Genomic DNA, 21,350 nt, shown 5'->3' with positions numbered 1-21,350 from the left:
TCGTCCATTACAAGAGTTTAAGGATATGTTTTCAGAGGTACATATGAAGGAGGAACGACACTCAGGAGAAGAGTTAGAACAACTCTGGTCTTATGGCATTCTTACAGCTTCCCATACCTTTCAGCCACTGGTTGTACCTCCCTAAACAAGAGCTTTCCAGTCTGGCAACACCTGTGGTCTGGCAGTACCACAGATGTTCTTGAATCAGAGAGACAGAGGGCCAGGGTCAGCCCTCAGCTGGCAGACAGGCAGCATTTGGCAAGCCCAGCCAGGGTCAACACCCCAGACAGGCCAAAGGCAGAGCTGGTGGGGAGGTGGGGGGGCAGGTGACTGCAGACAATTCCCTCTTTAGGACAGCTCAGGTCCCAAGGGACCAGACCAGGATGGGCCAACCCATACATGTACATTCACTATTTATTAACAACATAGGGAAGCAAGAGAATGTTTAACAAAACAAAAAACAGCAGAAGTGTAGCACTTTAAAGGCTAATAAAATGATTTATTTATAGAGAAATGTTTAGTTCTCTGAATCTCACTTCTAAGTAAACAGATGCATAAAGTTGAAAACACTGTGGCATAGGGATATATCACAGGCTACATAAAGCCACAGAGGTGCCAACAGTCTAATTTAGAAATGGCAAGTTTTACTTTCAACTTGTGAGCAAGATGGCATTGCAAGCTTTTTGTGTGTGTGTGTGTGGGCAGGAGGGGGTTCTTCACCCAGACTCTTGGGGATCCAGTTATTAGGTTAAACACCAGAGAAAAATAAAGACCCCTAGGTTCCTAACTTACCTTGATAATGCTGGAGGAGTCTATTCATCCTAACGTCCCACACCTTCACTGTGTTATCTGTACCAGCAGCAGCAATGCATGTACCACTGGGATGAAAATCCACATGATTCACAAATCTGTAAAGACAAAGCCAACAGGTTAAACGTGAAGAGATGCCTTCCAAGAAGGAGCACTAATATAGGGCGGACAGAAGGAAATCTAGTAAACACCGCTCAAGTCAACTAAAATGTATCTTTAAAAAAAAAAAACAGCAGAAACGTAGCACTTTAAAGACTAACAAAATGATTTATTCATAGGACAGACACACTTCATCCGATCAATCTCATTTCCAATAAGAGAGCACCACTTGTCACCACCTATAGCCCCCCAACTCAAACCCCTGCAACGCATTAGTCAAAACCTACAACCTATTCTGGATCACAATGCTACACTCCAGAACACCTTAGGTCGCAGGCCTGTCCTTTCATAGAAGCAACCTCCTAACCAAAGGAAGATTCTCACCAGCAATCACAGGCTACACCACAGTAATACTAATCCTGGAACTTTTCCTTGCAACAAACCCCGCTGCCAACTTTATCCACGTATTTATTCTGGGGATACCATCACTGGACCTAACCATGTTAGTTATGAGATCCAAGACACATTCCTGTGCGCTTGCAGCAAAATTATATATGCCATTATGTGCCAACAATGCCCTGCCACGATGTACGTTGGACAGACTGGGCAAAACCTTTGCCAAAGAATAAATGGACACAGAGAAGAAACTCAACACACACAAGCAGGTCAGCGAACAATTCAATGAAGGTGAGCCCTTCTGTAAAATACCTGAGAACTTGTGTCCTGGAGCAAAAAGAATTTAAAAACTGATTAGAGAGAGAAATTTGTGAGTTGGAATTCATATTCAAATTCAACACATCAACACGTGGTATGAACAGAGACATCAATTACCTCACGCATTACAAGGACTGCTTCCCTTCCTTTGATGTGTGTAATTATCTCAGACAGGACAATAAACATCCCCCTGCCCCAAACCCCTCCTTCAGTTCTATGGACCTGATGTCAGTTTTATTGCAAATTTTTTTTGGGGGGCAGGGCGGTCCTCTGTACTTATAAATGTCAGTCTGTATTGGAAATAAGACTGATGTGAAAAAGTAGGTCTGTCCCACGAAAGCTCATCACTGAATAAATCATTTTGTTAGGTCTTTAAAGTGCCATATTTCTGCTGTTTTGTTTTGTTGGAGTTCGGACTAACACGGCTACCTCTTTGTTACTATTTAAAATGTATCTTGCGCATCTCTCACAACCCTAAAGGCACTGTATTTAAAAAAACCACACATCTTTTTAATACAGTTACATGAGTTCCAGAAGTTAACTTTCTGGGATTTTGTAGATTTGGATGTCCTAACATTTAAGTTTTTTTAAACTAAGGTCACAGGAGCTCTTACTTGGCGCTTAGGAGATACAATACGCAGCCACATACTTTGAACAAATTTATTTTGAAGGAAGTGCAAAACTGATGCTTCATACGGTGCTTTGTAATTCTTGCTCGAGTGATACAAACAAGAGATCAGAAATGAGAAAACTGACTGTCCTGTTGCATGATATTAAAGATACCAACCACTTATATAGTGATCTTCATCGGACTCAATTTTGTTGTGTGGAGGAACCACGTGTACTAAACAAAAACTCTCAACATTGTACTAGGACATTAACGTCATGAGAATCAAATGTCGTGACAACAATTCAGACATTATTTTGAAAATGATAATCATACAAAAGGGAAATCAAATATGCAGTATGCAGTTACTGATCTATTGAGGAGGAATATATCAAATAATGCCATGGTATGGCAACCTAGAAATCACAGGTGCTAGTCTCAGTTCTATAATTGACTTACTCTGTAGCCTTGGGTAAGTCCCTTAATCTTGTATCTTTTTATAGCTGAACTACAACACCACTTTCCTATGTCACATGTGTGAGGCTTGATTAATTTTATGATTCAGAGAGCCTAGAACGAAAGGTACCACAGAAGTGCAAAGCTTTGTTGCAAATACCTTTTAGTTCTTGAACTTCATTAAGTTTTAAGAGTGACAAAAATAAAGTTTTAAAAAAACAGGTAAAGGGAACGGAGATTCAAACCTCAAGTTCTCTAGAGTTAAAAACACTGATGATGCTGAGAAGGCAATGTGTCACAAATTGCACACTTGGACAAGGCATAATGTGGTTAAAAACTGATTTCTAAGAACTGCTTTCACATTTAAGCCATTAGATGGATGTTAAAACCCATTTGGCTCCATTTTACACTACTTCTTTGTCATTTTCAATCATAGCTACAGGGAACTTGGAAGGAGTAATTGGGGACAAAAGGTCAGATCTAGATCTGCAGAAATATGTGACTGCGGACAGTCACGATTTGACCCCTACAAAACAGTGAAAGCAGTGTGGAAAGCACAAGTAAGAGGGCCTTGTGTAGTCCTGCCCCTGTGCATTCTAGTGGTACTTACCCACCATGCTCACAAAAAGAATGTATACATTCTCTGCTGGTTTTATCCCATAGTTTCACAGTTTTATCATCACTGGCAGAAGCTATTAGTCTTCCATCAGGAGAAAATCTAAAACAAAGGCAGAAGTTATAACAAAGTTCAAAAATAACTACACAAAAAAAACTTTTAGTTCCCAGCCTGCAGGGATGTGAACCTACCCTGCACTAACCTGACATGCTGTAAGTGCCTGTGAGGATCCTGCTGCTTTGCATTAATCATTCCCAAGTGCACTATGATCTACTCATATTTCAAAGCAGGACAGATCAAACTGCACTAGAAAATAGCTACTGCGTGGCACAATGGTCCACAGACACTTGGCACACAGTTGATTTATACTCCAGCTAGCTATAGATCAAATGCTTATGTAGCCAAATACTTAACTACTCACATAGTCTTACAAAATCAAAGTTGTACCAGAAGACTGAGCTGATTTCTATGATTACTGAGAAACAACCTAACAGGACTGAAATTATTGAACAGAATGCAGATAGATTAAATAACTCTTCAGAAAAACTGGTTAAACTGATTTCAGAATCTCCACCCCATTGTTTTCATTTAAGCCTGTTTCCAATTCTTCATCTCTAGGTCCCATTTCAGATCATTTCTAGATTTACTATTAGTAGGAAAGATAATTTATTTGCCCCCCTAATGCAAGTACTTCTAGTTAATGCTCTTAGGAGAAGTTCAAAATAGGCATTAGAAACAGTGTGACATTACTTAACTACTGTAACTGTAAGCCAATCTCTTCAAGAGCTTCACTTGTGCAAGCAGTCCCACTGGGCTCAATTTGTCTACTCGCATAAATCTTTACAGGATCGAGGCTTCAGATTGCAAGGAAAGGATTACAGCTACGTGTATAGTATAACAGACATACACTATTCTGATATCACATCACGTAGATTCCTCCCCCCCCACCCCACACACACACACACTGCCAGAGGATGGCAACAATCTTAGATAGTAATTTCACTAGAACGCCCAGATAACGGGACAAATTCATGGAGGTTAAGTCCATCAAAGGGTAATAGCCAGGAGAGGATGGGATGGTGTCCCTAGCCTCTGTTTTTGTCAGAAGCTGGGAATGGGTGACAAGGGATGGATCCCTTGACAGTCATCTACTATGGTCATTCCATTAGCTATTAGTGGAAGACAGGATATTGAGCTAGATGAACCTTTGGCCTGATCCAGTATGGCCATTCTTATGTTTAGAGGAAACAACTGCCTTACTTTACATACATTTTACATGAAAATCTGTTACAACTAAAACAATTAAAAAGACAGTTGATTTTTAAAAGCAACATGCTTTCCCAATTAAACTGATTTTTTCCACTTTGTACGGTACTTTTGCTATTATTTGCAGTCATAAGACAACAAGTGGTAACAGTTTATCAGCCCATTGCATGCTTCCATAGTGAATACCTAAAATAGCAACACGTTTAGCGCATCAAAATGCCAAAGCTAGCTGCTCTTCACATTCTTTTTTGGCTGGCTTCATTATACTTTTACATTTGACTTGCCAGAGTTTATACTCCTTTCCATCTTCCTCAGTAGTATTTGGCTTCCAATTTTTGAAGAATGCCTTTTTGCCGTTAACTGCCTCTCTTATTCTGTTTAGCTAGGTCAGCATTGTTTGGTACTCTTACCAGTTTTTGGGTTTTTTTTAATTGTGTTTTGTTTTAATAAAGGGTGCACATAATTTCAGACTATACTACAGTGTTTTTAAAGTTTCCCTGCAGCTTACAGGCACTCATTCTTGTGACTGCTTCTTTTCATTTATATTTAACTACAAGTTAAAGCTCTTTAATCCAGCACCTTTGGGACTTGACTGGCGCCGCATGAGAGAATTCACTGGATGACAGAAGGTCAATATTATCTAGCATATTACCAACACTTTCAAAGCTTCGTGGGCTCTTCGAAGACATTTAAAGGTAAACTACATCTAAATAACAGCACAGAACACAGAACCAGGGCTGATGGCTGAAAACAAACTTTATGGGACCATGGGAAACTTGGCTACATCCATGATAAGTGGTCGTCTGGCTAATTAAAATCATGCAGGATTACGGATGTTGCTGGATGAGTGTCTGACTAGAACGGTTCAAAACTATAGCCTCGTCATTTCTGTGTTAACCCCTTTTTCAAAGTTAAATGCTAAAGTTGCCTCTTTCACTGGCATTCCCAACCCCCATCCCAGGATATTAAATTACATCATGATCACTATTACTGAGTGGATCAGCTACACTCACCTCTAGGATCAGGCCCTGGGGACCATGTAGGACTAAACCATTAAATGCCTCACTCCTGCAGGTCTCCAGGACTAGCTGCTTCACGAACCCACCATTTTTGGTATCTAGAACTGTCTGTCTCTGTATCCCATATTGAGAGGGCACATACCCAGCCAACAAGAGGAGGCATGAAATCCCCCATTACTACTGGGTTTTCTGTTCTTGTAGCCTCTCTAATATCCCTAAGCATTTCCCCATCACCCTTACTATCTTGCTCAGGTTGCCAGCAATATAGTCCTATTTTCATACTCTTATTAGTCAAGCATGAAAATTTCCATCCATAGAGAGTCAGTTGTATTCTTTGATTAATTTAAGATTTCTATAATTGACTATGCTTTTATTCCCCCATGTACACTGCCATGCCCCATCAGTAAGACCTACTCTGTCATTCCTGTATTTTCTTACCATGGTTTTACCATGTCCTATGGGGGAACAATGGTAAACCAAATTCACATGATGCCTACTGTATCAGTAGCCTCATTTAATACCAGGCACTCAAGCTCAACCATCTATTTAGACTTCTTGTATTTTTATACACGCACTTATAAAGTTTGTCAATATTTAGTTATCTGCTTATTTCTGTTTCTCTTTAGTTCCTACCTGTACTTTATCAATTTCTATCCTCTCCTCTTTACTAGGCTACAGCGCCCATTTTAATAAATGGTCCCACCTCAGGCATGTGTCTGTCCAAACCGTGTGCACCCTTGCAGCTACTAGCTTTCCTCCAGGCCTTAGTTTAAAAGCTCTTTCCATATTTTTTAATGTTACATGCCAGCAATATTGTTCTGTATTGGTTAGGTGGAGGCCCATCCTTTCTTCATAGGCTCCTCCTTTCCAAAAGGTCCCCCAGTTTCTAATAAACCTAATCCCTCCCTGCAACACCATCACTGCAGCCTGCATGGAGAGCCTGCTGTTAGGACTATCAAACTGGCCCTACCAACAGAACTAATGGAGGACTTGGGGGTGAAAAAAAAAAAACCACAATGCAAATATCTTACCTACTACCTTAAATTTGGCTCTCAGGGCCTCTCCTATCTTTCCCTATCACATGTACCACGACTACTGGTTCCTCCCCAACACTGCACACAAATCTGTCCAGGTATATCAAGAGGCTTGCAACCTTGGCACCCAGCAGGCAACTCTCCATGCAGTTCTCCCACTCCTCACAAATCCAACTGTTAAAGAAAAAATATTGAGATGTGGCATTTACCTGAGTGTTGGAGAACAAGGGAGGTATTAATCACTCTTTATACCTTTTCAAAATTACTTCAGCGCAGGACTGATTTGAAGCATAAGGCAATGTTGTTACACCAAAACCCATGTGCTGAATGCAGTCTTCATTTTAGGATATACATCACCCCTACTGTTTTTGCCAGCAGGATGTACTTACTTGGCACAGCGAACCCAGTTTATGTGCTGGCTCAAGGAGAAGAGGAATTTCTGTCTGTGAACTGTCCATACTTTGACTGTTTTGTCATCAGAAGCTGTAACCAAGGACTGCCCATCACTGGAAAAGTGAACACTTCTTACAGTTGCCGTATGAGCCTTGAACACAGTAGATTCTCCTTTCCTGGGTAGGAAAGTAGCAAATTATTTTTAAGCAGCACAAGAGATTAAGACACTATGTTCTAAACAGACTGAAGCTTGTGTACATGAGACAGTGTTTCTAACCACTATTTCTATGGGCACCGTATACATTTATGTTAGGAGGAAGTTGTTGACCTAGCCGGTGCAGACAAGTGTTTAGGAACTATACAAAACATAGTACCAAAACAAACTGCTCTGTTTGATTTTAACTACTGTAGCTCATGCTAACTGGAGACAATTTACATTTGCGTTGTCTATGCAGAGGTAAGAGAAAGGAAATGTTTTTAAATTACAGTAAATCAAAGATTCTGCTAAACAGAGACTGTTTATATCAGTCATGATCAGTGCACACAGACAAGAACAATGACTGAAATTCTGGGCTGACATCAAGGCTTCTGTGTCACTGCAATGAGGAAAAAGGGATATAAAGGGACAACTGAAATTATGGCCAGATAAATTACTGCTACCAAACAAGGTTGTCTAAGATTTAATCACAAAATTATATTACCACAGATCTAGTAGCTTCAGGGTAATGAGACAATATCATCTGGCATCCTTCATTTAAATTCAGTCTTCTGAGAAAATTCTAGTCTTTCCACACAATTCCCATTTTCACTTCCAAGAACTTCTATAATTGGGGTTATTTTGTTATTGAATTTATTTTCAGAATTACATATACTAGCACCCAGTGATTAGATATAGAAGAAACTGTCACTCTTTTTTCTGTCTTAATTAAAGTTTAACCTCACTATTCATCCACCTAGAGTAATTTATCTAATATAACTGAATAATATTCATGTTTTGATATTTAAGAATGCCACATTTCTGACAGGGAAGTTCTACTAAGCGAAAGTTAAACTGCAATGTGTACATTTTTCATTCTGCCTCACTGTGGCTGTGGTCACACTTGGCCAAAGCTTAGAATTGGCCATGCTAATGGTCAAATCCAAGAATACTAATGAGGCACTGAATTGACTATTCAGCACCTCATTAACATTCAAAAGCGGTGCTTTTGAAGCGCCGCGTCCAGATGCGCATGAAGGTGCGTGGCTCGGCGCAGCTACACGGAGGTCCTTTTCAAAAGGATCCAACACATTTCAAAATCCCCTTATTCCTCAGATTTTGAAGCGCCATGGACAGAAGCATACAAACATTAATGAGGTGCTAAATATTCAATTCAGCGCCTCATTAGCATTCTTCGATTTGGCCATTAGCATGGCCTTTTTGAAGTTTTGGCCAAGTGTGGCCATAGCCTGCAAGTGTAACTTAACTTTATCCAATTGCACTGTACATGGAATCTACTTTACAATCACGCTGTCAAAATAGCACCTCCATGTTTAAAAAAAAATTGAAATGTGCATGAAGAGCAGGGATCATATTATTATTATTATTATTATTATTATTATTATTATTTGGGAGTATAACAAGTTTATGTTCCCTAAACGTATAACTCACTCTGAATACAGAACAAAAGTTTGAAGACAGCATATAGTTTATGAATACAGTAGACCTCCAACTTACACAGAGGTTGCGTTCTTGCATAACCCCCTGTGACTCAAATTTTGCATAACTTGGGGGAGCCAGGAAACTGACCAGTGCAGCAGCTCTCTCCTACAAGTGGCAGGCAGCCCAGAAACTGTCCCTGAGCTGCCTGCTGCTTGCAGGAGAGGGGAACTGACCAGTGCTCCTGCACTGGTCATTTTCCCAGCTCCCAGCAGTGGCAGCAGCCTGACACTCGCTACCCCTGAAGGAGTGGGGAGGCTGCCGCTCCAACAAACAGCAGGGAAACTTACTCGTTTCCCCACTCCTGTGAGTGGCAGGGAGCTGGCGCCTGGCTCCACGCTGCCCACCACTCTCAGGAGTCGGGAAACTGACCAGGGCTGCTGCACTGATCAGTTTACGGCTCCCCTGAGCAGCGAGCAGCCCGGAGGCAGCTCCCCGCCACTCAGAGTCACATTAACCTGAGATTCTTTAAAAACTTGAGTGTGCGTATCTCAGGGTTCTATTGTAACTTTTTACAATGGGTCCCAGGAGACTTTTTGGGGGAGGGAAATGCATAATTTTAATTCCTCTTGCAAAAGGATTCTGAACTTTTTTAATCTGACTCAGTTCTAGACTGCTGTAGCAAGAACTAGCACATAGGCCAATTTAGGCTATATTAATTTTTATTTATTAACACACTCATAGCCATAAGACATTCCAACAAAAAGAGATTAGTAATTTTAGAATGTCTTTCCTGCTTCCTGAGGCCTTGTGTTTAGTTTAGATAGCTAATGCGTAAAAACCAAACACCAGCAAGAGACACCCACCACAAGCCTGCTTCCTTCTCAAGGACCAGACTCCCTGTTTCTTTATAGTCTTTAACAACAGCCCTTAGCCAGCTATGTGGACTGGAATTATCATGCTGGCTACTGTATAAAGGGGGAAAAATTACTTCCTCAGTTCAGCACTAGAGTCTGACTGGTGAGAGAAGCACTCAGCTTCACACAGAGGTCCAACATGTATTACTTGTATCCTACTTCTCCACCTCTACTTTTTCTACAAGTCCACATCGCATGCAGGCTTTTGCCACTTACAGGCTACATCAAAACTAGCCCAAATCTTCAAAATGGCCATGCAAATGGCCATTTCGAAGATTACTAATGAGGTACTGAAATGCATATTCAGCACCTCATTAGCATGCTAGCTGCTGGGGCTCTTCGAAATTGACTCTTTTCTCTGATAGGAATAAGGGGATTTCTAAGTTCTCGGGGTCCTTTCAAAAAGGAGCTCCATCTGAACAAGCCACGTGGCAGCAAAAAGCAGCAATTTCAAAGAGCCATGGTGGCCAGCATGCTAATGAGGTGGAAATGGCCATTTGCATGGCCATTTTGAAGATTCAGGCTAGTGTAGACATGGCCACAGTGTATTTTAGTTGGATGAGTAGTAGGTGGCCCTGATCAAGGCCAAAATATCTGGGTCATTTAAAAAAAAAAAAAAATGTACAAAGGATTGCTTGGAGGAATGGTGAATATGGTTAGCAGCTTCCACACAAGGATGTCAAAGCACATCAAACATCACGTCTTTCACACTCCCAGTTTGGTATAAAACTATCAGTTTTAGAAAGGACAATGATTGAGGTACAGAAGAGAAAGTTGCGTGCAAGTCCCTGACTCTGTGAAAAATGGAATTCAGGGCTCCTGACTTCAAGGTCTGTGCTTTAGCCATATGCCATCATTCTGCTATTAGCAGGACAGGGAGTTGCAATTAACCTTGATATTCAAATTTAAAACCCGATGTTATGAAAAGTCACCCATTGTTCTGTACATCAGCACAATGAAGTCAGACTTAACTTCTAGTCTACATCACAAAAACCAAGCCAGAGCAAAATGAAGGACTAATGAGCCATGGAACGTGATCTGAGAGGGACACCAGCAGCCTACCATTTAAATATAGTAGTAGAGCTGTGTCTGGAAACTTACATTGACAGATCTGTGCTGTACCTCTATTGCAGAGGAAGGATTTCAGTTAATAGAACTAATAAGATGGGAACTTTTCCAAGACGAAATTTCATTTTATGTCAGAGTCCTGTGCAGAATGGTTGTTACATCACCTAATACTTTTTTCCTTGGGTAAATAAAAGATTCCCAACCTCCACAATAGAGAACTGCTACCCGTGGAAATCCTACACCACAACATAAAGCAGAAGAGTCAAGAAGCAGGATATACTTACACACTTGGGACCCACAAACGGACCGTTTTGTCTCTAGAGCCTGAGGCAACCAGATGGCCTGAAGGTGAAAACTGAACACACATCACAGCATCTTTGTGACCCACAAAGCGATAGGCTCTCATCTGGGGTCTCATACTCCAGATCATCAAGCATGAATCCATAGAGCCACTTGCTAAATTTAGAGGAAAAAGACTCATTACTATATGCTCTGAGTACACTGGATCAATCACACACTGAAGGGATCTCAGCCGTCTCAAGCAATGGTTCTTGTCACTGAATTAAGACCTTTTTTAACCCAGGAGCATCGCTATATATTATACATTTCAGTACCAAGTCAAAACCAAGCATCCACAATAATCACTTATTCAACAAAAGCAGGCATTTCAACCCAAACAAGAGGCAGCTCAGAGGTAATCCTGTTATTGTAGTAGATATTATAAAAACAAAAAGAGTACAACATGGTAAGAGCTCTTCCGATAAAATGCAATACACGTGCAGAAGCTCAAAGATCTTGAGATGTAGCGTCTCTTCCATCAGAAGATTTTTGTTTTGTCAAAGAGCAAATAGTAGTCATGACTTTACATTTGGATAATTAAACAAAGCAGGGACACAAATCAGGTAAGTCCAGCAAGTTCGCAAAACACGGAAAAAAACACTTGTGACAATGCTTTGTGCCCAGGACACCAGGTTTTCTGTGGTTGCCTACATGTCCTTCCTGGACATAGTTTCAGATGGAAGTCTCCAGCCTTCTCTATGCCACTGACCCTGATGAAAATGGAGCTACCCATCTTCCCCCACAGCCAGGGTGGCCATGGGGAGCCCTGTGTGTGGCCCACAAGACATTTTGTTTACCATTGCCCACAAGAAGTTTTGCTTGATTCCACTGGTATCTTTTCACATAGTTTCTTTCCTACTGATATTACTAAAGCGACACACGTTAAGTAAGGGCACATGAAGTGAGATGCATGGCACTTTACAGGCGGTGTTGCGTGTCAAGTCGTGTGCTCCCTCCACATCCAATCGAAGCACTGGCATAGTACAACTGGCCAGCCCGCAAATTATAAGTACGTAAGCAGGTTAACAAAACTCCTATCCAGGGAGACCATCTTGGTTATGACAATTTTGTGGCCACTTGTGTGGCCAACTCACTAACCTAGGCTGCCCATTACTGCCTTGCAGCCTGCTATGTTTTGTGTGTCCCATAACCCAGTGGACATTCGTGATACATAATGGCTCAGATATTGAGTAGCAACTTACAGAAAGATATTAGACAGCGAGGCTCTGAAATGGTGATGATTAAAATACCTCTTCAAACTAATCCTACACTTGAACTGCAGAAACTTCAAGGAGTGGAAGGGAAGTGTTGATTTAAAAAAAAAAAAATCAAAAAACAAAAAACAACAAAAAGCTGTTTTTGTTTGTTTGCTTAAAAGCTGTGGTATACAATAGTGCTAATAAAAAAACAGCCTGCCAACAGACAAAAGTCTAATCCTTATCTCCTTGTTAGAGCATCAAGTGGAACATAGCTTCTGTATGGGCAAGAAAGGCCTAAGCAAAGTGTAATTTTTGATATTTGGTTTACATGATAGGATCATAATCACAGGACATTTAGATGATTTCCACTGTGGCATAATACCAAATACCTTTTCCTGGTAATGTCCTTTTATTTCAGTAGTTTCAAATACAAACCAGAACAGCTCTCTTCTTTATTGGAACTGATTTAGGATTAACGTAGACCCATTTAGACTCTCTTAAAAGGGAGAAGGAAATCATACGTTTCCATTCAATGGCTTTTTACCAGCAGCACCTTTTCCTAAACACCTTAAGATAAAAATAAAAGAGGGTGGGTAAGGATATATGGAGGGAGGACAGGGCTGAGACTTTACCAATATTAATTCTACTCCAAAGAAAATGACTAATTAACTACAGCACCAAATTTCTCTATCCACGAAATGAGGGAAACAGTGTTTTTCCATCTCTGTAAAGCACTTTTGAGAGTAGTATTTTGCACTTTATTATTGGCGAGGCATTAACAGCATTTGGTAGGATCAACACTCCAGTAAAATGGCACAAAATTAGGGCTCACGTCTTCAGCTTAAAGACTATCAAGAATCAAATAAGAGAATAGGAAGTGTACAGGTTGCTGAATAGACAAGTATCAGAGAGGCAGCCATGTTAGTCTGCATCTTCAAAAACAACAAGAAGTCCTGTGGCACCTTATAGGTTAACAGAAATTTTGGAGCATAAGCTTTCATGGGCAAAGACCCACTTCGTCAGATGCGTGACTCGTGCACCTGACGAAGCAGGTCTTTGCCCACAAAAGATTATGTTGAATACAGAGTCACTCAATATACCTCACTCAAATATTCTGAGCCTTCCTGCCTGCATTTTCATTCACAGAAGTGCTTTACCCACCGCTCTTGCTCTGCAGCTGCTGGCTTAAAAGAAGTGCAAGCAAGGGAAGGAAGACAGGAAACAATTCCAGAATAAAGAAGCCACTGAGAAATGAGAGAGAAAACAGGATAGGCAGGAGAGATGATCTAAGAGATACACTTAACTTTGATAGTCCCTCATTTTTCAGAGCAAGGGTCACATGACTTACCAGATCCTGAAATATGCCTTCTGACAGCCTAATGGGTGACTGAATTTCAAGACACTTAGCCCTGCTGTATTTGGGTATGTCTACTGGGCGCCTATGCCCAGTCAATTCTTTGCTCACCACCTCTGCAACAGACAAAGCAATGCTCTCCTGTACTCTTTAAAAAAAAAAAAAAAAAAAACTGAATACCCCAATGGGCATCAGCCAATTGCTATGCAGTTCTCAGCAAAGACAACTGATTATAATGCAATGCACCATATTAATGGAAAGTGACCGGAAAAGACAACTTGGTTTGGGCAAAGCAAGTAAAAGTCAAGTTTTACTTTACAGTGGTTTTGGAGTATAGTGAAGCACACAAATACATGACAGTGCAACACTCAATGATCCTTCCAACTTTGTCAGGATACACACACATCTTTTCCAGAAGTTAAGCAATTACAGATCACTAAAGAGTTACTGTCAAAACTGAGACCCACAGTTTTGCTTATTTCTGATCCTGTTCTGTAATTCAGGATACGTTTTCACTATCGGGAAGATCAACCCTCCCCAACAGATTTTCCAGAGTTTGATTCAGTGGGCCTAGTAGAGCCACACTAAATCAAACTTATAGGGCACCTGCATCAGTGCTGCTTGGCAGCACTGCCTGCCCCTCATTTTGGATTATGGGAAGTCAATGGCAGAGCTTGTCCCCCACTGACCCGCTGCTCTGTGGACGGTGGCAAAAATCGATTTTTAGATCAGTCGACTGCAGCTACACAATTCTCGTAGATGGATATGCATATCTAAAATCAGATTTACCTCTCAGTGTAAACCTAGCCTCAGCGGCTTCTTTAATTATACTGCAAAAAGAAACCTGTCAGTTGACTATCAGAGCACAAAAATGTAATTTACCTAATTGCTTCTTATTCATGCTGAAATCCACGCTAGTGATGGCATCTCGATGGCCTTTGAAGTGTCTCTCCAGAGAGGGATCCTCCTGAAAGGCAGTTAAAATGTAAATAACATAAGCTAACATTAATACCCTATCTCTGCACAATGAAAATACCACACGCCATTTTACTGCGAAGCTGAGCAATTCCCCCATCCCCAAATATTCCAGACCAAGTTTCTAAAAGATGAAAAGCCTAGCATTGGGGGATAAGAAATCATACATTCACAACTACAGGCTGACCCTCTTTAATCTGGAACGCTCTTGTCCAACAGCATCCACAAAAAGGCATGATTTTAGTTAGTTGAATGACCACATACCACGGGTGTGGCCAAGTGTCCTGCGGTCCCATAAAGTTTGTTTCCAGCCACCTGTCCTGGCTCTCCATGGTCCGTGCTGTTACTTCGCTGTACGGTAAACCCCCGACTTTACAGACCCCAATTTAGCAGACTGAGGGAATCAACAGACCCTGTTGCTCCCAAACTCCGCTGAACTGGGGCCCGTAAAATCCTAAATACCACACCCCTGCCCCCACCACGGACTTACCCCCTGCAGAGCCACTGCAGCCTGGCAGAGCCACTGCCTCTTCCCCGGAGCCGCCACAAGCTCCTCCCACCAGGGGTGGGTGCGGGCACTGGTGGAGGACACTGCTGGTGGGAGAAGGGGTGGCAGCTCTGGAGGAACAGGAGGCAGCGGCTCTTCCTGGCTTTTGCTGCCAGGCGCAGTGGGGCCCCCTGCTGCCGCGGTGGGACCCCCCCAACCACAGAGCGTGCGGGGGGGGGCGCTCTGACAGCTCCTCCCGTGAGCAGTGGGGGGAGGCGCACGTCCGGGTCTAAGCGGCTCCCCCGCCCCAGGGTGGTAAATGCGGGGTCACTGTCACCCCCTCAACACACACACTTCTCACCGCCCGCGAGCGCCAGGCCACAGCGGCCGGCCGGGGATACCACACCCCTCCCCCCACACACACCCCCACACCAAGCGGCGCACGGGGGCAAGAGACCGCCCCAGACCTGTGGGGGAGGTGGGGAGAGAGACACCCCCGGGCAGCGGCGGTGGTACAGGCCCCTTCCGCCTTCCCCTGCTCCCCGCGCCCCTTACCAGCCGGGCGGCGGCCATGACAGGCGGGCGGCGTTCACCGCCGGGGTTCGCTTTGCGCGCCTCCCCGGCCGCCTTGGTAACGGCGTCGGCCCTTAAAGGGGAGGGGAGCCGAGCCGAGCTTCGCCTCCGACAGGAAAGGCCGCCGGGCCCAGGGGGCGCGCTCGGCGGCGCGGGGCGTGGCCAGCGCTCGGGGGCGGGGCGAGACGCGATTCCGCGGGCGCGCGCTGCCGGAGCGCGGGCAGAGGCGTTGTTAGGCGCGCAGTTTGCGTGTGCACGCGTACTCGCACACGTGCTCTGGTAAGAAATTTACACTCGTTCAGACACCGCCCTCAGATGTGCACACACATTCCTGCACGGGCTGTTCACCTGGGCACCCAGTTGCTCTCACACAAGCAGTTGCCAAGTGTCCTAGCAATCCGTTCACACGTGTACACTCATTATACACAGTCCAGGCGCACACACAATTCATGAACAAGCAGGCCTGTAGCACGTTAAAGACTAACAAATGTATTTATTAGCGTATAAAGTTCACACGTGCAACTCACAGGGATGTATATTTTCACACACATAGAATCATAGAAGAGTAGGAGTGGAAGGAACCTCGAGAGGCCATCGAGTCCAGCCCCCTGCCCTCATGGCAGGACCAAGCACTTTCTAGACCATCCCTGAAAGCCATCTCATGTAATTCACACTTACAAAACCACTGCAACGAATTATTAAAGACTTACAACCTATCCTTAATCAGGATGCCACACTCCAGAAGGCCCTGGGTGACAGGCCTGTTGTCTCCTACAGACAACCTCCCAACCTCATGAGGATTCGCTCCAACAGCCTCAAGTCTATACCACAAGAACACCAGTCCTGGAACTTTTCCTTGCAACAAACCTGCTGCCAGCTTTGTCCACGTATCTGTTCTGGAGGTAGCATCACTGGACCTAACCAGGTTAGCCACAGCATCACAGGCACATTCTCATGTTCCTCAACTAAAATTATATACGCCATCATATGCCAACAATGCCCAGATGCTTTGTCTATTGGACAGACTTCAAACTCCCTTAGACAAAGAGTTAATGGGCATCAAACAGACATAAAAACACTCCAGATCCACAAACCCATTAGCCAGTATTTTAATGGAGTGGGCCATTCTGTTAATGACTTAAGAGTCTGCGTGTTACTGAAGAAGAATTTTCACACCACTTTTGAAAGGGAGACTGCTGAACTCTCTGTTATATTCAAATTCGACACATTAACGTGGTTTGAACTGGGATGGGAATTTTCTGAGTCACTATAGGGGCTCATTTGCATATTTGACTTAATCTAATTCTTGACCTCTCCACTGCCTCCCAACTTCTACCCCTCTACTCTCTGATTTGCTCGCCTTGATCATCATTTTTTTTCTGATCTGTCCACCTCAATTACTGTTTTTGGTTCTCTGTGCCTTAAATATTGAGTCTGTTCTGGTATGGCTATGGTCTGAGGAAGTGAGTCTGTCCTACGAAAGCTCATCACCTAATAAATTATTTTGTTAGTCTTTAAAGTGCTACTTGACTGCTTTTTTTGTTTTGATAGTATATAGACTAGCATGGCTCACTCTCTGTTACCACACATAGAAAACGTGTGTATGACATGTGTACATGTATTCTACACGTGTGCTTATGAACGTTTGTACGTATACCACCAGGGCCACTGTTGTTGCTGCTCCCCCTAATTGTGTACCCAGTTTCCATACATTCCAAGGAAACATACCAGAATATTCAGGAAGCTTCAGGTAGCAGTGAAAGTAAAATGTTTGAGGTGCATGTTGTCAAAATGGAACAAGCAAAAATGTTAAGCAGGAGCGCTTTCTCTCATGCCTTCTGCACCTATCGCACAGGGCAAGAAAAAGATATGAAACTTGAGGGGTATTTGCAAGATCGAGCGCACAGAAAGCACAATAAGGACTTGCCAGACACCCACTACATCTGCAAGAGATGCAGCAAGGACTGTCACTCTCGTGTGGGTCTTCATAGTCACAATAGATGCTGTAAATGAAGTCCTCAACTGAAACTTTAAAGGGCGCGATCCATTGTCTATGCAGACTGAAGGATGCCTACTACTACTACTATTTACTTCAGAAATGGAAAACTTGTGTTAAGAGGGAACAAAATTCTCCCTCATCCTAAATTTTAAATTTGCCTTTTCGTATCTTTCATTTTGGACACAACAACCTGGAAACTGAGACCAGGACCCCTTCGTGTTAGATGTTGTACAGATAACCGGCCACAGATGGTCCTCCCCTCAAGAACTTGCAATCTGAACGGATAAGCCTAAAAGGAAGGATTATCAGAGACTGAGAATCTCAGTCACACACTGAACCTGCAGCAGAGTCCAGAACTGAACCCTGGTTTTCTGAGGCCAAGATCATCTTTATCCAGCCTTCAGAGCGTGTCTGGTTGAGAGGCAGGCACTCGGGTGCACACCTTTTCTATCGTTATCCTTGTATTTTATTGGGGTGCAGGATAAAATGAGGCCAAACAGTTAGGAAGCTGCTGGATGGATTAAAGTAGTTCTGCAACACAGCACCAGGGGGCAACACCGATTCATGTATTTTCTTTAGAAGTACCATAGGAGTTTATGTGTCTTCTCCATAATCTGTATCCCAAAGTGTTTTTCAGGGTTGTATGTAGAAAAATGCAAAATAAGATTCTATGGGAATTTTCCCATTGATAACGGTGAGAGTTGCAGTGAATTCAACAGTGTTGGGTGTGTATGAAAAGGAGCTGTAATATGAGGTGGCCAAGGCAAATGGATTTGAATGTTCCCCTCACTGGGCTAATTGCAATAACATATCTGCAAATGTTAAGTGTTACTCGTTCAGGGAAACATGCAGGGTGCATCTACAGTAGGAGTTAACTTTGAAGTTAGGCACTACATCAAAGTAGCCAGCAGAGAATCTACACACATTTTCCCTTACTTTGAAGTTAACTTCGAAGTCCTTACGCCATTCCCAGAGGCTGTGCCTACACTAGCTCCCACCTTTGAAGGGAGCATGGTAAGTAAGGTGTCGGGAGATTACTAATGAAGTGCTACAGTGCATATGCAGCACTTCATTAAGCTAATTCTCCCCCGTGGCGAACTTCGACATGCTGGCTTATGTGTAGCTGCTTCGACATCGGGAGCTAGTGTAGACACAGTCAGAATGGAGCAGTGCCCTACTTCCAAGTTGCTTTCTTCTAAGTTCTACTTCGAAGTAAACAACTTCAAGTTATTACAGCCACAGACTTTTAACTCTCTTCCCAATCAGATCCCAGCTCCTACTGACATTCTCCTATACATTTACTTTGGACAAACATCATTTCGGCATTTCTCAGTGCAACTACTGCACATGCCAGAGCCAAGGGCCAGAGCCAGAGGCCATTCCTGAAACGAGCAATTTGTGCACGTGAACAACACTTTCTCTATTCTTTTCCATCCAGGTGCAAAATAAATGTTCTGTGCACTGAGGCATGTGTGTATGTGCATGGGAGTGGTTCCCATCAGTGACAGGGTAGCCTAGTGGCTAGGCCCCCTTGCCGGGGCCTGGGTCTTCAGCCTCACCCAAGAATCTGTTGGGTAAGTTTGGGGCATGGCCTCAAGAACCTAGTCTCCCCTCTGGCAGGAGGGTCTGCCCTCCAGCAGCCAACCATTTGGCAGCTCTGGCTCAGGCTCTGCCACCTCAGAGGCAGCTCCTGCCCCTTGGCTAGTCAGCCTGCAGTTGGGCGGGCTTCCCTCCCTTTATACCCCTCCAGGCCTGACACTGGCTGCAGGTGAACCGGGGTGGGGCTGATTGGGCTAACGGGCTCCATTTAACCCCTGCCCTATCTGGCCTTGCTCTTACCATCTCACAGTGCACCAGCAATAGAAACAAAAAAAACTTAACTATGGGAACTCTTCCAATGAGCTGGGCATCATTTGAATCTCTCCTGAGTGGCCATGTAACCCACACATCTACTGGCCGTGGGTCACTGCCCAAGTAGTGGCACTGAGACCACTTAGAGAGAGAAAGAATGAGTCTCCTGTATAGCCTTAGCTGTGAGCCAGCTGGCTTCTAACTCAAACTCTCAAGGCTCCTGCACTAAGCTCTAGAGGTCCCAGGTTTGAGTCCCCCTGCTGGGTGGTTACAGCCCCACAAGTACACAGCTTACAGAGAACAATGTATAGGAGTTGTTTGACTGGGTTGCAAACCTGAGGCCCCAATCATTCAGAAGGCCAGCTTAGAGTTCAAAGCCTGTGTTCTAAAAAACTAGCAGCTCATTTCCAGTGAACTCCTCCACAGAGGTAGGACCCTGCATGGATACAAAATTGGTAACTACATTGACATTTGCCTCTACAAATGTGATCTGAGGATCTGCACATGCCTCTAGAGGTAAAGCTGATATCTGCAGATTTGCTGGGCTCTAAAGCCTGGAAGTTTATATAGTCTGAGGAAGCGGGTCTTATCCACAAAAGCTCATGACCTAATAAATAGGTTAGCCTTTAAGGTGCTACTGTACTGCTTGTTAGTTATGAGGTATAGAAGAGATCCAGCTATTGCAATGAGGTCTTCCTATCTGCAGTCTGACTTATAAACAAAAAGACCTTTTCCTCAGCATTTCCAGCACTGTGAGGGATTCACACTGAAAGCCTCTTTGTTCTTACATGTAACCACAGAGACGTGAACAAGCTCCTTAATGCCTGCATTTCATAAAGAGAGCGTCACGGCTAAAACAGCTGCCCACTTTGTAGGGCGCCAGTATGGTTAACCAGGCAACCCTTCCATGGAATTCAGGTCACAGCTGTTACATGAAAGTGCAGTGAGCATTTGAACTTCAAAGAAAAAGTCAGGACGGAGAAGAGCTGCAGAGCTCACGATCTAAATAAACAAGAGAGTAAAGCTACATCTACTCAAGGCGACATAAGTCAACCACAGATACACGGTTGTAGCTGTGGCAACTGCATAGCTTAAATCGACATATTGGTGCTCGGCTAACTTGGCTGTCCATACTGGGGAAGGTTGACATGAAGACTGAGACCCCTACGAGGTCTATTTTGCACATCCACACTAGATGTGTGAAATCAAACCCAGGAAGTTCAACCCTGAGAGGGTCAATATTCCAAGGTAGTATAGATGTAGCCTAAGTGGAATGGAGCAATTTCAACCCCTTTTCACAGCTGGGGCACTGAAGTGCAGAGAGACAAAGCCACTTGCCAAAAGTCACACACAAGTGGCAGGTTTACACTAGACCTGAAAGTCGATCCTAGGCATGCAATGCCAGCTCTTGACACTTGCGTAGCTGGAGCTGATATAGCTACAGTCGACTTACCGGGCCGCCCTCACCAAGGGCAGTGGACAGGAGAAACTCTCCCATTGACTCTCCCTTCCTCCCCGCCATAATGAAGAGTACCGGGGTCAATCATTAAGCCCTGATAGTTGGATTTCGCATGTCCCCGCTAGGTATGTGAAATCAAACCAGGTCCATCTCCTGTAGGGTGGCCGTATACCCCTATCCTAAATATGGGACGGGGAGGAGAGGGACTGGTTCCCTGGCTGCGGCTGCCCAGGGCTGCCCCCTAGGGGACTTCCCCGACTGCCCCACGTCTCAGGGCACTGGGAACAGGGCAACAGCTGCACCACTGTGCTCCCAGCTTCACCACACCTTGGGGAGCCAGGAGTCGGGCAGCAGCCATGCTGGTCTGGCTCCCAGCTACCCTTGGGGGAGCCATGGGGCAGGCACGCTGCTCCAGCTCCCAGGAGTCACCAGGAGCCAGGTGCAACCATGCAGGTCTAGCTCCCAGCTCCTGCCAGCCG

The 21,350-nt window shown here is 43.9% G+C and overlaps 1 protein-coding gene across 5 annotated transcripts in view; it reads right to left on the bottom strand.

The window, feature by feature from the left end:
• Positions 1-21,350, bottom strand: part of POC1A (POC1 centriolar protein A) — a 137,003-nt gene that overhangs the window by 70,269 nt on the left and 45,384 nt on the right. For 4 of the 5 annotated variants that reach the window (XM_075005711.1, XM_075005710.1, XM_075005709.1 and 1 more), the window contains 5 exons: positions 14,410-14,494; positions 10,920-11,091; positions 7,011-7,190; positions 3,297-3,404; positions 793-908 (listed from right to left, as the gene is read on the bottom strand). In XM_075005711.1, the coding sequence (XP_074861812.1) occupies positions 793-908; positions 3,297-3,404; positions 7,011-7,190; positions 10,920-11,091; positions 14,410-14,428 (595 nt within the window). In that variant the 5' untranslated portion in view covers positions 14,429-14,494. Of the gene's footprint in view, positions 1-792; positions 909-3,296; positions 3,405-7,010; positions 7,191-10,919; positions 11,092-14,409; positions 14,495-15,544; positions 15,875-21,350 lie in introns of those variants that run through there. The other variant, XM_075005708.1, reaches the window with a different exon arrangement.

This window comes from Carettochelys insculpta, chromosome 11 (genome assembly GCF_033958435.1).
Source record: "Carettochelys insculpta isolate YL-2023 chromosome 11, ASM3395843v1, whole genome shotgun sequence".
Taxonomy (NCBI): Eukaryota; Metazoa; Chordata; order Testudines; family Carettochelyidae; genus Carettochelys; species Carettochelys insculpta.
Note: the sequence above shows the minus strand (reverse complement) of the source record. Positions and strands in the feature narration are given on the sequence as shown.